At 36.8% G+C, this 18,350-nt stretch overlaps 1 protein-coding gene across 1 annotated transcript in view; it reads left to right on the top strand.

Annotated features, from left to right (window-relative positions):
* Nucleotides 1-17,559, top strand: part of LOC136885100 (zinc finger protein 676) — a 33,869-nt gene extending 16,310 nt beyond the window's left edge. The window contains exons 6-8 of the mRNA XM_068230071.1: nucleotides 3,066-3,121; nucleotides 10,036-10,178; nucleotides 17,450-17,559. Coding sequence (XP_068086172.1) covers nucleotides 3,066-3,121; nucleotides 10,036-10,178; nucleotides 17,450-17,559 — 309 coding nt within the window. The remainder of the gene's footprint in view (nucleotides 1-3,065; nucleotides 3,122-10,035; nucleotides 10,179-17,449) is intronic.
* Nucleotides 17,560-18,350: the final 791 nt, after the last annotated feature.

The following is an 18,350-nucleotide window of genomic DNA, read 5'->3' as shown; positions in this document are numbered from 1 at the left end:
TCGAATAAAGAGTGTACTCTTCCTTGAGTACATTTGACCCAAATGTTCAATGTACCTGACCATGATAAAATCAATGTCAATTAATTATAAGGCTAATTAAGGCTAATAATCATATTAACAGAAAGATTATTCACACATGACTGTTCGTAAATGCCAAGAACACAATTTTGCACTTAAGCAGCAGCTTCAACTGGGAATCTTTACACTGCTTCAAGCGACAGAAAAAAATACGATTGTGTATTTTTATAATTACAACATTTTTATAATAACATTCAATCTTATCCAATTTATCAATAAACATCCAGCTGTTGTTTATAATTAATTGACGTTGATTTTATTACAATCAGGTAGATGAACATTTGGGACAGTGGTCTGCAAGTTATTAAGAAAAGGATCCATTTTAGCTTTGGACTTTTTTAGAATCTAGAATGAACAGCACTAATAAGTTTTTAAATTTTCATGTGTACAAGATACCATCAGTTCTCGATACTCATAGTGTGCAATGTGGCATGTTTTTACAGTATAATTGTAGCATGTTAAAGTTTTAATTTTCATGTGTACAAGATACCATCAATTCCCAATACTCATAGTGTGTAATGTGGCATCTTTTTATAGTTTAATTTTAGCATATTCATTTTAACAGGTCTTTGATGTGTAATAGAACTTTCATTGTAAACCATGTATGGATAGACCAGGTTGCAGACATTTGGCCTTAAGGTTGGCCTACAGGCTGATGATGCGCTTAAGAAGGGGTGAAACATGTCCCCGAGAAGTTTATATACAGTAGTATTATGTAAATTTTAACCACGTAACACGTGGCAATTATTGAATAGGTGGTGAAATTATTTTTGTGATAATTTTGCTTATAGTCAGTTTCAATACAGACCAATCATGAGAGTTATCATTTGCAATATATATGTGTTGTCATCATGATCATTCAATAGTATCCTGTTTCCCAAGTCTGACATGAGAGCAGTCTCCATTTCTGCCTAGTTATATATAGAAACTATTTAATGCCCTCCCTTCCAGATCCTGCTTTATTTGAATGAGCCATCTTCTTATTGGTCAGCCTCTAGGTCCCTTTCCTTTCAGGCCACTCCCTTATGATCTGTTAAATTAGTTCTAATTGAATATATACAGTTCATAACATCTATATTTGTACACGCCACGTAGCAGATATACAACGCCTGTATAATATCTATATACACATAATCAATGCATGAGACGTGGATACGTTATTGCACAAGGTGTTAAGAACGGGATGTTAGCAACCAAAAGCTTCCGGTATATAATTGTAAAAGAATGGGAGTGCAATATGTTGTGTAGTGGCCTATTTGCTTGCAACAGTCTTGTTTGTACATGCAAGGTAATGACCAGGAAATTCCGGACGCAAATAAACGTTGTGCGCATACCGCCAGATGTGCGGCCTATGGGGCATGTATAGACATTAAGTATCCTTGTTTGATAAGTTGTGTACACGATGAGTAAGGGCAGAGAGTTAGGCACTGATTTGAAACAAGTTATTGTTAACCTAGCGCTTAAAAGGCTATTCCCTTAGACAAATTGGATGAGAAGTAAACAAACCGCACTCTATGAATTATGTGCTTAATACATTTTGGTACAATGGCACAACAAAGAATTTGCCAAGAAGAACTAAAAAGAAGAAACTAAATGACAGGCAAGAACATTTCATTGTTAGATAAGTGAGGCAACATCTGAAAATAAGTGTTCCAGAAATCTGACAGCAGTTAACAGAATCACTGTTGAGAAAGAAAATTTCCAGTCAGACTGTTCAGAGGATACTTTGGAAGTATGGATATCATGAAATAAGAGCAAGAAAGAGGGCATTTGTAGTAAAAAAAATTGAGTTGATCGAACGAAGTTTGCCAAGACACATGAAAATAGGAGCCAGAGTTCTGGAACCAAGTTATTTGATCTGATGAGACCAAAATTAAAATTTTCAGTCCAGATGGGAACAGCAGAGTATGGAGGAAAGCAGTACTGCAAATGAGCCTAACAATACCACACCAACAGTGAAACATGGAGGCGGTGCCATTCTAGTGTAGTAGTGTATATCCTCGAAAGGTGTTGGTATCATGCACTTATCGATGGAATCATGGACAAATGGGGCTATCTTGAAGTATTGCAGAAAAATGTGAAACAGAGCGCTCAAAAGATGGAATTTCTACCCTCGTACATATTACACCAGGACAATGATCCTAAACAAGCTGCTGGTGTGTGCAAAGAATGGCTCATATGGAGTGTTCCTAAGCAGCTCAAAACACCTGCCCAGTCACTATATCTGAACTCCATTGTACATTTGTGGATTCACTTTTTTAAAAACGAGTTCATTCTAGGCACATACAATCTAAAGGTCAATTAAAAAAAATTGTGGCAGAGGAATGGGAAAAAACTGACCCCACTGTCTGTAAAAAAAAAAAAATGAAATGGCGTGTGGCTTTGAGTGCCGGGAGTGTCCGAGGACAAGTTCAACTTGCCAGATGCAGGTCTGTCGATTTGACTCCCATATGCAACCTGCGCATCGTGATGAGGATGAAATGATGATGAAAACTACACATACATCCAGCCCTCGTGCCAGCAAAATTAACCAATTAAGGTTAAAATTCCCAACCCTGCCGGGAATCGAACCCGGGACCCCTGTGACCAAGGCCAGCATGCTAACGATTTACCCATGGAGCCAGACACTGTCTGTAAAAGGCTAGTAAATTATATTCCAAGACATTGTAAGGCCGTGATAAAGGCCAGAGGTTATGGCACTAGATATTAGGTTCTTGTTGTATCACAGGAAATGTTTGTTTAGTTGTTTGTATTAGTGGTGTACAAATAAGAGTGTTGTAATATAAATGTACATTTCGTTCCTATCTGCATTGTTTTGTATATTATGTGTATAATGATATTTTTACTCCTTAAATACCTGTACAATCAGAACAGGACAAAAAGGCCCAAAAATAATATATGAGTACGAGTTATTGTGTTATAAAGTGTAAAATAACCATGTGTTCTAATAAGACTGTTTCAAACTGTATATTATTTATTTTCCTTAGGATGAGATGGAAGAACCCCTTGATGAGTGTGACAACAGCAGAGGTTCATCTCTTGAGTAAGTGTTTAGTATAATCCAGTATGATCGAAATATTGTAGTCACTGTGAAAAAAAAAGGAAGACATGCATCTTACGTAGTCAAGGGTGCTATTTTCTATGCTAATGTCTACCAACTGGCTGACGTGTGTCGTTGAAGAGCCTGTGTGTTGTAAGAGCGCAGAGCGGTCAGGCGCTATAGTCATAGAATGGGACGAAGGGACTGCCTCGCTTTATAGTAGACACATGCTGTGCCGTACATAGTGGTGCTAGTAATGGTATAGTACAGTACTCCTCACCGGTTAGAATTAATCATTCCTTCATGAATTCACCATCACGGAACGGTTTAAGTTTCTTTGTAATTTAATGGTATAGTACAGTACTCCTCACCAGTTAGAATTAATCATTCCTTTATGAATTCACCTTCACTGAACAGTTTAAGTTTCTGTGTAATTTAATGGTATAGTACAGTACTTCTCACTGGTTAGAATTAATCGTTCTTTCACGAATTCACCATGACCGAACGGTTTAAGTTTCTTTGTAATTAAATATGAAATTTTAAAGCTCAGTCGAACTGCTGTCTCACTGATCGAATGCTCGACAGGGTTATATAATACTAATATAAATGGTCCGTCATTGGACATTATAAATTTTCCAGCAAACTCATTCCTGATTGTCAGCGTTTCACCCCAGTGTGCTAAGTTAGGCTCATCAGTTGATAAATAGCACACCTACCAGAATGCGTGGCTAATGTATACCGTGGAGGCCACTGCGTAGGCTACTTGAAGCCACCGGCAGTGCCAGTGCACTGTGAGAGACTTTGTCCCATTACCAAAAATTGATGCCTGCCTGGCCATCAGATAATATAGATGTTGATTCCCATAGGGAACCAACTGATGAGCCCAACTTAGCACACTGGGGTGAAACGCTGGCAACCAGGAATGAGTTAGCTGGAAAATTTATAATGTCCAATGACGGACCATTTATATTGGTATTATAAATTTACTCGTACGGGACAAATATTTCTGGTTCCCTATGGGAATCAACATCCATATCCTCAGGGTTATATAATTTATCTTTCAGTTCTGAAATTACACGTACCCATTCTTCACCTTAATACTGATTATAATCTGTAGCATGACACAAACTGTACTGGCATAGTAAATTATATCCTTTTACATACTGTAGCTATTTTCTACAAACTAAATATTTAGCTGTAGCATTCCTATCATTATCAACAAATAAATATAGATTTTCCCATAAAGATAAAAGGATCGGGGGCACAAATAGCTTGTTGCACTACTGTGATGTGCTCGGTTCATCCATGCTTAGGTAGCGTACTGTACCATTACTAGCACCATTATGTACATCACAGCATGTTCCTACTACTAAGCAAGGCAGTTCCTTCATCCTACTCTATGACTGAAGTGCCTGACCACTCTGCACTCTTATGTCACAGTGCTCTCCGACGTCACACGTCAGCCAGTTGGTGGACACTGTTCTATGCTGTCTCCTTGCAGAAGGTTGGTGACCATCATGCAGTAATTTTCCCTATTTGGTGTTAGCAATATCAGCGTTTCTCTTTCATGGATATCAAACCCCTTTTTTAAAAACAATATTTAGAAAAATATATTGGTTGACCTTTTCAATCCAGCTGTGATGTAAACCACTAGAAAGAAATAGTTTGTACACTCAAAATATAGTAAGACTAGGACATGTTTCCTCACCGTATGGGTAATCTTCAGCTAGTATACATGAAAACAAACTTAAAAGACTTTCAGAGACTGAGTTATTATGGGGCTTGTTGGGATGTTAGGAATAAAAATGCCCGTAAACATGGCCGACGGAGCAGCTGTGACGAAGAATTTTGACTGAATGGGAAGCTATACATCGTAGATGCTCGTGAGGACAAAAGAACCACGGATTGTGCCGTGTGTTCTGACAGAAAAGCGAAAGGAGGCAGAAAGGAGGCATCATTTTTTTTCTGAGACCTGTCCAGGGAAACCAGGACTACACCAAAACAAATGCTTCCGGAACTACTATACTTTGAAAAAGTATCGCTCATAATGTGGTTAACTTGACTGATAGTAAATAAATTTGCAGATCATATTATTAATGTAAAAAAAATCAGCTTTTTACTTATGTGAATACATCCTTCCCATGTTTGCCTAATGTCAAATTGGACCTGTGCAGGATGCAGACAAAAAATCAATTGGACCCCAAAGGGTTAAAACATCATATAACAATCTTTGTCTTTGCAGCCAGGATATCATGTCTCCCTTCAGTGAATACTAGGTTGACACCGTATCAATCTTTTTTTTTCGAGTATACTACATTGTTTAGCACCACTGGTGAGTTGGCATATGGATCTCTCGCACACTTCTCGGAATTTGTATGGTTCATTTGGTCTTGGTAGGCTCCAATTGTCATGCTAGCCTTGTAAATTAAATCAGAATCAGTATATGACCCAAAATGAATCATGGTTAGCATTTTACCTGCATTTCCGTGTTAACTCCCTCACTTCTCTACATTGCCAATTTTTTTGGTATGTCAGGTTGCTCTCAAACCAGCTGTTATTGTGGTATAACATACATATCTGCCTTCTTCTTCACTTTGAATCACCCATCTTTGGGGTACATCAGGTCAATCACTTCTTAGATGCTTGTGCTCTTTTCTTCTCCCAATATTTCTTCATTCTAACCACTTTCCTCCTCTGATAAATGAATCGGTTTTCTGGTGTTGATCTTAACTTGGAACCTCTTAGTTTTTTCTTTGATCATGGTCTTGGCTGTACCATTCTTTAACATGAGTTCGGTAATCTTAAGATCTCTCAGATCCTTTTCCACTTCCTTAAACTAATTGGGTTTAGACTTTTTAAAAAAAGAAGTCAAAGATCTGTTTAGTTAATCTGTCAGGATTCATTCAGAATATGTGTCCATAGAAATCAATCCTCCTTTTCCTCATGGTATCCGAGAGTCTCTCCGACTTTATGTAGAGGGCTTAGTTTCTATAAAAAACTTGTTTGTTATTTTGGAATTTGGGAACCATGATCTTCCTCAAAATTTTCCTCTCCTTGACTTCCAATTTCTCCATTTGCCCTTTCCTCCCCATGACTAATGTTTCTGCTTCATAGAGTGCCTCCAGCTTAATTACTGTGTTATAATGCCTTATATTGGTGTTCCAAGAGAGGGCTTTCTTATTGTATGTGGTTTTGGTTTTCTGGAAAGCTAGTTCCATTTTGGTCCTTCTTGCTTCCATTGCTTTCTTTCCCTTCAAGGTTGTCCCATTCAGTCGATTCCCCTAGGTACTTGAAACTCTTTACCACCTCTATTTTTTGAGCTCCTACTTTAATTATTTTAGAAATGTCAAAGCTCCTACTTTAATTATTTTAGAAATGTCAAGTATATTCATCATGATATATCTGCCTTCATTATGGTATATTCTGATTGTATGCAGATGGCACCCTCCCCAGTTAACTATGTCTGGTCTTTAAATTGATATTATATGCCTGGACATACTTTTCCACCATAATTCTAGCTGTGTAAGAGTCACCATAATGCAGGGATGGCAAACCTTTTCCGACTTGTGTGTCAGTTAACATCTTGTTTATTACGTTTTACTGTGTAGTGTGCCATTCGTTATTGTTCTTTAAAATCATCATGAACCCCCTCATATGATTTCATTTGGGTATTAAATTACATTACGTATAAATCAATTCACGTGAATATTTCATTACTTTGTTTTGCAAACATCACTGAAAATTACATTTCAAAAACAGGTAAATTTTAAGAATAAGATATATTTTTGCTTCACCCTAATAAAATGTGTAAAAAACATGGCCGTAGAATTAATTGTGACATACTTCTTTATTACAACAGTAATGTTCAAATATGCTATGCTGCTAGAATTTCCACCTATTTATTACAAGTATGTTAAAAACATGAAAATACAGTATGTTAGTATGTTGTGCTGTGTGCCACAGAAACCATTTTTGCGTGTCACCAAGTGGCATGGATGTCATAGGTTTGCCATCCCTGCCATAATGAGTGGAGATCCAATAGAAAGTCAATTTTTAGTTTAATAACAGGAAACAACTTGGGACGTATCAGTACTTACAGCCATTTCAGAGACATCTGTGTCGGATGTTCATTTCTCCTCTCCGCTGTCGTTGTCTTCAAGGTGATCGTGAAAGTGATGATTATCTGCTTTGACTAGCATCTTTCAAACTTAAAAAAATTCTTATTCTTCTGTCTATATGTAAGGTCCGCCAAGTCAGTACTAACATATAGTACAGTTCAGTTAATATTCACAAAAACAAATCTATAAAGAACATATTTCAGTCTATTAGGCTCATCTTCAACTACGTATTATTAATAATAAAATTTTCAGATGATTCCAATTATAACAGAAATGAACAAATAAACATTGTGTTTAAAATACTAATTTGAAAATTCAGGTCCTATCTTTCTGTTAATAAAAACAGTCTTCTCATTCACACATAAAACAATAAATTTCACACAAAGTATATTTTTAATATCTTTAAAATAACTGAGGAACATCAAGAGAAATAGTTTTAAAATGTATTTAATATACATTATTAAAATCTTCTTGATCAGAAATGTATAGCAGGCCTGATGGAAAAACAGAACATTATGTTACATCAAAACTAATGATAGCAGGGAAATATGTAATGTTAATCTGAATCTGAATATGTCTAGGAAAAGAAGAAAGTAAATATAAATAAGAAGGAAAGTAGAAAGAAATTTAAAGGAAACAAGACAAGTAGATTTTTTTTTGTATACTTATCCCGTATTGGACTTACATGTTATTCCCTGCCCTAAATGAAATGAGATGAGAAATCAATACTCTATACAATAATAAATGTTAATAGCAAGCAACATATCAATGTTTTACCCACATCACATAATATACTTAGTATATTTAACCCTCCAGCCCCTCCTAATCTTCCTTTGCCCCCCTGACCCTCAATACCAGTAGCATTCTATAACAGCCAACCAACTTTCCAAGTTTCATTGCCTGTAAACAAAGATCTCCTCAAAGACGCTTTGTAGGACTTACCCTCAGGTTTGAGACTATGATTGCCACTTGAAGAAGAAGAAGAATAAGAAGATGCATGGAAAAAATTGAAATATGTGTAAATGATCCAATCAGGCCTTAAGGAAAAATGAACTCTGAGAAACAATCACAGTGTTTTGTTGAAAGATGTGAATAGCTCCTATGTAGAAATGAAAATGTTTATACTTGAATGACAGGAGTGGAGAAAATGAGATATTGTTTACCAGTTTGTAAATTGGAGAGAAAAAAGTATAAGAATGAACAGGCCTGGTCTGGTTTCTGTTGGCAATATCTCATACTGCTGTGATCTTTCTCAGTGTCGACTAACATGTTATTAATATCCCTTGCTGTATTATGCTGTATTATTTCATCAAAATGTAGTTGCAAAAGACTGATAAAAACTTTTGCTGCACTATTTTTAAACAGAACACATACAGAAAAATGTAATTTTTTTTATTTTCCAAATGAACTGAAACTTTATTTTTTTTACAGATTAGTGACATTCAACACCATTGCACCATTTTAAACTCAACTTTGGCAAAGTAGTGGTGACATTTGACCTTGAAACACACATTACCGTTATACATCTCAACCGAGCTCGATAGCTGTCGTCGCTTAAGTGCAGTCAGTACCCAGTATTCGGGAGATAGTGGGTTCAAACCCCACTGTTGGCAGCCCTGAAAATGTTTTTTTGTTGTTAACATTTTCACACCAGGCAAATGCTGGGGCTGTACCTTACTTAAGGCCACAGCTGCTTCATTTCCCATTCCTAGGCCTTTCTTATCCCACTGTCACTATAAGACCTATCTGTGTCGGTGCGACGTAAAGCATATAGCAAACAAAAAAGATACATCTCTAAACATGGAACTGGACACATTGTAGGCGTTCCTGGGGCAATTCCTACTCAAAAATACTGTGTGTTTTCTCTTTCAATTTCCCTTTCCTTGCTTTGAACATTTTGCTGTTAATGCAGAAAAAAACGACACAATTAGGTTTGTAACTTTTTTCCTGCTGCTCCCTAAGAAAGTGCATCTCCATCAGGCGCGGCTGAGGTATGTAATCGGAAGGTCTTCCTGGTTTCGCTGGCTGACTGTGCTGATACTCTAGTAGAAGTCCCATTATGACCAAATTTCTGAAGTCAGGAGCACTAATTGCCGTATCACATAGTTTCATTTTTGTAATTCTTATGTCATCACTAATATCCTGCCAGTCCGATACAAAATGAAGATCTTCCTCGTTGGCTCTTTCTTCCGAACAATCATTATGCAAATCATCACTTGTTTCATTGTCCAAATTTACTGAACAGACTGAATCAGAATTGGCCACTAAAAGATTGAAGATTTCTTTGCTGTCATTAGTAAGTTCCGCACGCACATGGCTGCTGAGTGGAGCCTGCTATCGTCCAGACAGCTGGCAGGAATGTTCGCAGGCAGGGGGGTGAAAGATAACAAATAAACATAAGACCAATATTGACGACGTTTTCAAACAATGCTTAGTACATAGTAAATACAAGACTATAGATGTTTGTATTATTAAGTGCGACTTATCAAAGAAGCACGTGGAAACTATAGCAGGAAGGTACAAAATCGACAAAAGTCTATTACCATAGCGAATGCTATAGGGAAGTAAGTCGACAAAAGTCGACTTCCGCAGCGAAAGAGTTAAATATCAATACTTAAAATGCCAATGAGGCATTATGTCTTGAAGAAAGCAAGTCTGTAGTCAATGGAAATTGTCAAACATGTCTTTTTGGGTAAAGTTATGGTGGAACATGATGATGATTGCTGTGAATTAGTACTTACAGTAGGTATGTTATATAGTTTGTGGAAATAGTAATGAGTTTGTCTGTTTGTATTTTAGTGTGGAGGATCCCGTAATATTGACTGGAGCGACCGAATATTCGTGCGATAGTTGCCATAAGTTATTCAACCGAAACAGTGATCTGAAACGCCACCTCGTCATTCATACAGGAGAGAAGCCTCACGGCTGCACAGTTTGCAGTAGTACGTTTTCACAACCAAGTCATTTGAAAACGCATCTATTGATACATTCAGATCGGAGGCCGTACGTTTGTTCTGTTTGTGGAAGTACGTTCAGAACTTCGTCGAATTTGCGTAGTCACGAAGATACACATAAATCAAACAAGCCATTCACGTGTTCTCTTTGCGGACATAGTTTTAGAACCTTGTCATACCTCAAAAGACATCAAATTATACACTCTAAGAATAGATCCTTCTTTTGTTCCGTTTGTGGAAATTCTTTTAGAACATCTTCGGATCGAACAAAACATCAGAAAAAGCACTCTGAAAGTAAACTATTCTCTTGTTCTGTTTGTAAAAAATCTTTCAAGACATTACCAAACCTGCGAAGCCACGAGATCAAACACACTGAAAGGAGGCCATACCAATGTTCCATATGTGGAAATGCCTTTAAAACCTCGTCGCATTATAAAAGGCACGAGAAAATTAATTGTGAAAATAGGTCCTGCTCTGTCTGTGGAAATACGTTTAGGAATCCAGGAGAACTGAAGTGTCATCTTGCAACCCATACTCGTGAGGGAAAATAATGTTGACTATTTGCACAGGTTAGAAAATTATCCCTGCAGGCCCCGGATAATATTTCTATATCTCCCTCACAGAGAGAGTACGTTCTAGTCAGGCAGTATGAGAAGATAATAGCCAAATAAAATCTGCATATCCCTAAGGAAATTGCTGACACCAAATTGCAAAATTCTAGACATCCTCAAATCAGGACAGCCAACGACATGAGAACTACTACATGTGGCTTGGAATTAAAAATGTACTGCTCTCCACTGCAGCTGCATAGTTATCCCTGAGGCATTGTTGAACACTGTGTTCTGAATTTTAATTGCAGAACATTGTCAGAACTGAAAAGGGTCACAACAGCTGTTTTGACCTATTGTACAAATGGAGGAAATCCCGCGTTCTTTAAGCAGATGCATATTACCTCAAAAAAGCTACATAATCCCAAGAAATTCCCCTGAATTATTGAATTCTGCTACAGAGGGAAATTAATTTTTAAATTGCTTAAATTCTGTTTTATGGTAGTAATGCTGTGTTCTGTATATATTGCTTGTGGCAAATCTTTTATCAGCTTTGGTGAATTTGATTAATGGGACACTATAGTGAAATTTCATGAATTTCGAGGAAAATATCAAAAGTGGGTTTAGAACTCCAAAATATATCCTGATGTGTTTTTTAAAAAAGGCTTTTATTTTTTAAATTCCACCATTTTTAAAGCTCACAGTGCCTCCTTTAAATGGCCTGTGCTAACATTTAACTCTCCCATGCTCTACTGGACACACACCTCGAGTTGCTACTAAGAAATCATCCCTTTCTTACGTCTCTCTCATTTGGATTTAAATGTAATCTAAGAATTGAGTAGCAGATATGGTATTCTGTATGATGTAGTCTTAAAAATAATGCATCAGATGCACTGCTACAAAGGTGCACAAAAGGGATGACACAAAATCCAAATGTGAGCATTCACAGTGTTCTTTGTAATAAGTGTCCAAAAGAAGTATTTGTTACTAAAAATAAGCTTCAGTTTGGTATTGTGAGCAGTGTAAGTGAGTTCAATATAGGGTGTGGTAGAACATTTGATGCCCTTCAGTCCATCAGTGGGAAGCCAGTACCAACTTCTGCTGTGGACATCAGTCACCAGCAAGACCAAAGGTGCATATAGCAAAGCAGGAAAAGGAACAAATGAAAAAAATTTTGTGATGCAAGAGACTTTTTTAACGATGCTGGTAAAACTAAAGTAAAAAATTCCTACTCAAAAAGTTGAATAGGCAGAATATTGAAAGTCAGTTGCATTACTATATCTGAGGAGTTACACCTCAGAAAAAAGTGGTAAAAATTCATTGAAAAATGTAGAAGTTAGAAATTTCATTATAGTGTCCTCTTAAGCACAAACATTTTTTAGTCATTGTGGCTTACCTTTCTGCCTCTTTTGTAATATCATAAGGCCTATAGAAATAAATATTTTCTCCAAAAGCATTCCTTAACATATTCAGCAGGGAAGTGTTATTGCTGTGCTACATCTTGTCTAGTATATGGTTCGTTTCTTACATGGTTCTAAGTCACCTTTAACATATTTAGTTTCAATCAGACAGCAGTTAAAGATTTAAATTATGAATACCAAAACTGTACATTTCTGCACCATAAGCTATTAGATGAAAATCTTGTCAATGTATTCTTTTTTTTCCTTTATAATAGCAGTTAATCTTCATTAATAGTTTTGTAAAAATTTAATAAGACATTTTATATTTCAGTGTTGATAATATAAAAATACTTTATTGCAGCTGGAATGTTTTTATTGGCTTTGTTTAAAGCATCATACATAACTAAAAAATGGATTACATTGTTTGCTTTGACACCAAATTCCAAGGCAGTCTTTGAGGGATTTAGTCCTAATAAAATTGTCCACATTAACTGATGTGCACTTTGTGTGCATTTCTCAATAAACATGAATCCTTATAAATCAAAGCATTTAATTTTATTCCACCAAGTACACTTCTGTAAATGTGGTGATTATTAATGCCATTATATTTAGTGAATATTTCTGATGTCTTTCTCCACGGCTGAATGATTTAGCATTACATGAGAGAACTGAATTGGCAAGTTTTTTTAGAAGTTCACTGTGACTTCTATGGGAAGGAATAAAAGAGACAAGATCATTGCCATTCATCCAAAGAGCACACTGCTATAGGGTTGGTTTCAACTACACATTTTAAAAGAGACATTGAGCAAGCAATTGAGCTTGACACAGAAAAAATATATTTATGAACCATGCCTCCCATATTTAACAGAATATTACAACATCAAACTTGAACATTGGTCAGTTAAAAGATTTTTATTTGGCAGTAAGGTAGATGCCACAAAATATACTTGGAATATTGAACCATCACTGTCATATTTCATGATTGTCCAGTGTGATAATCATTCTACGAAACTGTTGCATTTTCTTTCCATGGTGTACACGTCCAAGTAATTCTTTATTTGTACATATGAATTATTTACTTCTTTCAAATGTGTAACATTATGTCTACTGGAATTTTTGTAAACTTCAGGATCATTGTAGTCACACTCAGTACATATTCTGATGTTCTTATGAAAAACATATAAATATTTAAGAAGTTGGTTGCTGGTTTGTGCTTTCTTCCAAATTCGTTGTCTCCTGCTTTAAGGTGAGTTCTACTGTCTTACCTGCACTATGATTAAAAAGAAGCTAGATATCACACCTAACATGTACTGTCACAAGACATTCCTTATATATGCTCCGTTATTGTCACTACAAATATCTTGGAATATTCAGAAATTCTGTTTTCCTCTTCATTTGAATGGTCTATTTTGTTGCACTTAATTGGATAAAGAAGTTGAATATTACTATTATTTAGTTATAACAGTGATCGGCTCTTCCCTTTATTTTATTAACAATTTTTCTTTGTTGTGCACAGAAAATGCATAGCATCTATGTTATATCATTTGCTTTACTAATTTGATTGCAGTAATATTACATCATTGAGCATGTCTCAGAGTGTAATACCAAAACAAATGGTGCAAATGTGCCCTACCACCAATAAGATTTGGAAGACAAAGCATTTAGTTTTACCTATATTGTAATGGTTATAGCATCCAACAGCAGTTGCTATGGGTGGAGACATCACCGTATCGGTCCAGTCCACCCGCCTGTGCTTTGACCGTGCCAATCACGAGCAAGACTTAAGTGCCAGACCAGCCCCCACTCTCTTCCGTCTGTGGTAGCACGGCATGGGACAATGGAAATTACCAGACGATTAATCTGGAGTCTTCCATCTCGTGAAGTTCCTGGACACATCCAGCATCCGGACTGCTCTGGAAGGACTGGTGCAGATATATAAGGGAGGAGTGACTTACCTGGGTTGCAGTTGGTGTGGCTCAGCTCGTGAGCGACTGCCATTGCTGTGAAGTGTGTGAACTGCCATGATTGTTGGACTAGCGTGTTAGAGTGTGGTCTGGCGGCGAAGGAGATAATGTGTAACCGTGCAACGTGGGACCTTGTGTGTGAATGTAAAACTGTGTAGTATGAGAACACATGAAAAACTGAAGGGGGAGAGCGAGAGAGCGTGCAAACTGTAAAAGTGTGCATTATGAGAGAAAGTTGTGTGTAGTTTAGTGCTTAGCTAATAAATCATAGAAACAGGCTGCTACAAGGTTACGTACTCTATTTACTCTGTCAACTCGTAACAACATATCATTTAAAAGATATTTGCCAACAATTTGTTTGGGACACCCTGTACAATAACCAACTCAAAACAGAGAAGAAAATGGCTTCCTCTTTTAAAAATTTCACACTGAAGGGAGTCAAATTGGTTTTATCTCTCAAAATTAAAATATTCATTCTTCCAAAACAGTTTGACATATGAAGTGTTATTTCTATGTCCTAGATTTAAAATAATACTGGATTAAAACTTTCTAGTCCTACAGGGTCCCAATGAGTGTTAGAACCAGAACAAAACAAATGATTCCTCCAAACTAATTTAATATATAAATTGAGGTTGTATTGTGCAGGATTCACCAACAGTGGTATATCAGAAAATAATACAAAGTTGAAGCTCGATATTTCAAATTTTCATTACTTGAATTTACAGTATCTCAAAGCAACTTCAGTTTCCCGGCCATTTGTCCTAATCTCCATGTGTATTTATTTCTTTACTACTTGAAATTTGGTTACCCAAATTTCTCAATTTCTCAAAGAAACCCTTTCCTCCCTTGAGCACAAAATATCTGTAACTCGAATTTTGTACAACATTAACTGTGCAATATGGTAGTTATGGTTTGCGAGGAACAGTTAACATGTAAAAAAAAATGGGTTAGAGTGATGTTGGGAGCTAATGTGACAGGAACCAAAAAACTAAAACTTCTAGTGATCGTAAAATCGATGAACCCTTGCTGTTTCTCGGGTGTGAATTAACTGATAATGATAAATATGTTGATTGATGAAGATGTTGATTCCCGTAGGGAAGTTGAAATATTTATTCCGAATGAGTAAATTTATAATGCCAATATAGTTGGTCCGATATTGGACATTATAAAATTTCCAGCTAACTCATTCCTGGTTGCCAACGTTTCGCCCCAGTGTGCTAAGTTGGCTCATCAGTTGGTAAGTACCAAACCCACCAAGACACATGGCTAGTGCAAACCAAGGAGGCCACTTTGTAGGCTAATTGGAGCCACCAGCAGTGCCAATGCATTATGAGAGACATTGTCTCATTTTCAAAAATTGATGCCTGCCTGGCCATCAGATGATAAATATGCTGATTCCCATACAGAAGTTGATATATTTATTCTGAAAGAGTAAATTTATAATACCAGTATAGTTCGTCAGTTATTGGTCATTATAAATTTTCCAGCTAACTCATTCCTGGTTGCCAATGTTTCGCCCCAGTGTGCTATGGTGGGCTCATTAGTTGGTAAATATCACACGTACCAAGACGCATAGTTAGTGCATACCATGGAGGCCACTGCGTAGGCTAATTGGAGCCACCAGCAGTGCCAATACACTATGAGAGACTTGGTCTCATTTTCAAAAACTGATGCCTGCCTGGCCATCAGACGATAAAGATGTTGATTCCCAAAGAGAAGTTGAAATGTTTGTTCCAAATCAGTAAATTTATAATACCAATATAGTTGGTCTGTTATTGGACATTATAAATTTTCCAGCTAACTCATTCCAATAATGGACCAACTATATTGGTATTATAAATTTACTCACTCGGAACAATTATTTCAACTTCCCCAAGGGAATCAACATCTTTATGATCTGATGGCTAGGCAGGCATCAATTTTTTTAAATGAGAGAAAGTCTCTCATAATGCATTGGCACTGCTGGTGGCTCCAATTAGCCTACGCAGTGGCCTCCACGGTATGCACTCGCCAAGCGTCTTGGTAGGTGTGCTATTTACCAAATGATGAGCCCAACTTAGCACACTGGGGCGAAACGTTGGCAACCAGGAATGAGTTAGCTGGAAAATTTATAATGTCCAATAACGGACCAACTACAGTATAATGGTATTATAAATTTACTCACTCGGAACAATTATTTCAACTTCCCTAAGGGAATCAACATCTTTATGATCTGATGGCTAGGCAGGCATCAATTTTTTTAAATGAGAGAAAGTCTCTCATGATGCATTGGCACTGCTGGTGGCTCCAATTAGCCTATGCAGTGGCCTCCACGGTATGCACTAGCCAAGCGTCTTGGTAGGTGTGCTATTTACCAAATGATGAGCCCAACTTAGCACACTGGGGCGAAACATTGGCAACCAGGAATGAGTTAGCTGTAAAATTTATAATGTCCAATAACGGACCAACTACAGTATATTGGTATTATAAATTTACTCATTAGGGACAAATATTTCAACTTCTCTATGGGAACCAACATCTTTATCATCTGATGGCCAGGCAGGCATAAATTTTTGAAAATGAGACAAAGTCTCTCATAGTGCACTGGCACTGCTGGTGGCTCCAATTAGCCGATGCAGTGGCCTCCACGGTATGCACTAGCCATGCATCTTGGAAGGTGTGCTATTTACCAACTGATGAGCCCAACTTAGCACACTGGGGCAAAACGTTGGCAACTAGGAATGAATTAGCTGGAAAATTTATAATGTACAATAACGGACCAACTATACTGGCATTGTGAATTAATTACTGGTCACGTACAAAAGCAACCCCCGAAGTCACAGATGACAAGCTCCATTTACGAATCTCGGCTGCGTGTTATTGACGAGAGGTTTCAACGTGAAGGAAGGAAAATTCTCCTTTTCGTAGACAACTGTCCTGCTCGTCCCAAGGTGCATGTTCAGCAGTTAAAGCTAGAGCGTGTGGTCTTCTTGCCACCAAACTTAACATCCGAACTACAGCCTATGGACCAAGGTGTGACTAAAAACTTGAAGCAATTCAATAGGAAGAGCGCAGTTCAGAGAATACTGAGAGGAAGTTAATCTGAGGAGTCATTAACGGGCATTAATCTACTACAGTGGATAACAGTGCTGAGTAAATTGTGGGCTGATGTGAAGCAGGAAACAATTCAACTCCTTTTGCAAAGCAGGATTTTTGAAAGGTGACTAAAAAGCTTCAGAACACAAAGAGGAGGAAGAAACTCTTGTTCCCCAAGAATGGGTGGTGTATCAGCAGCTTGTTAACTGTGAAGCTGATTTTGAGGCTTAAATAAATGTGGACTCTGACGTTATAGTGACAGTCTTGTACAGATACCATCAATACTGCTGAAGGAGAAGAACAAGAAGAAGAAGAAGAGTTGGATCTACCTTCTCCTGTACCATCAGCAGACCAGGCATTAAGTGCAGTGGCTATTCTTTGATCCTACATACAGAGTCAGTCAAATGTAAATGACAGTGTTTTCATACCAATAAATAATGTTGAAAAGTGTATGGACGAAAAGAAGGTTAACAGTAAAAAACAGAAGAGACTAACAGATTTTTTCCAAAGGTGTTAACAGATGTATGTTTCTTGTTTTAGTACTGTATGTACTTTATCTTGTCTTCTAAGGAGTAACTACAATAAGGGTTATAATTAAAGTAATTCTGTAACTTAAGGTTTGTTTGTATATTTTTAAATACTGTTAAAAGTAATGTATTCAGTGTAAGCCCATAGATACATATGATTCAGTTATGTGCTATACATGATCAGAAATGATATTCTCTATATCTCAAAATTTGGATAACTCCAAATAAAATTTAGCTCCTGAGGTGATTCACGATATCGAGGTTCCACTGTAGTTGAAAGATAATCTTCCATTTAAAACCAGAGCAAAGCTAGCATTCAGTATAATCAACTTTTCTTATGACTTTGTTATTCTTGACAGTGAGAGAATTTCATGGTCTCACTAGTGAATCACTAGCTTTTTGGAACACCAAGGTAACTGTATTACATGAGTTGATAGTGGAATAATTACAATTAAGCTGACAGTCGGAATATAATCAGATATTTTTGCTTCATGTGGATATTCATGAAAATTTTAGCAATGTATTTGAGGAAGCATTTTAAATAGTCTAGGAAAATATATTTTGTTGAAAATTTTAAATCTATTTTTCTATTAATTGCAAAATTTGTTTTTAAATGTTTCCAATTTAGTATAGTATAGTATTTATT

This window comes from Anabrus simplex, chromosome 13, assembly GCF_040414725.1.
Source record: "Anabrus simplex isolate iqAnaSimp1 chromosome 13, ASM4041472v1, whole genome shotgun sequence".
NCBI classification, from domain to species: Eukaryota; Metazoa; Arthropoda; class Insecta; order Orthoptera; family Tettigoniidae; genus Anabrus; species Anabrus simplex.
Note: the sequence above shows the minus strand (reverse complement) of the source record. Positions and strands in the feature narration are given on the sequence as shown.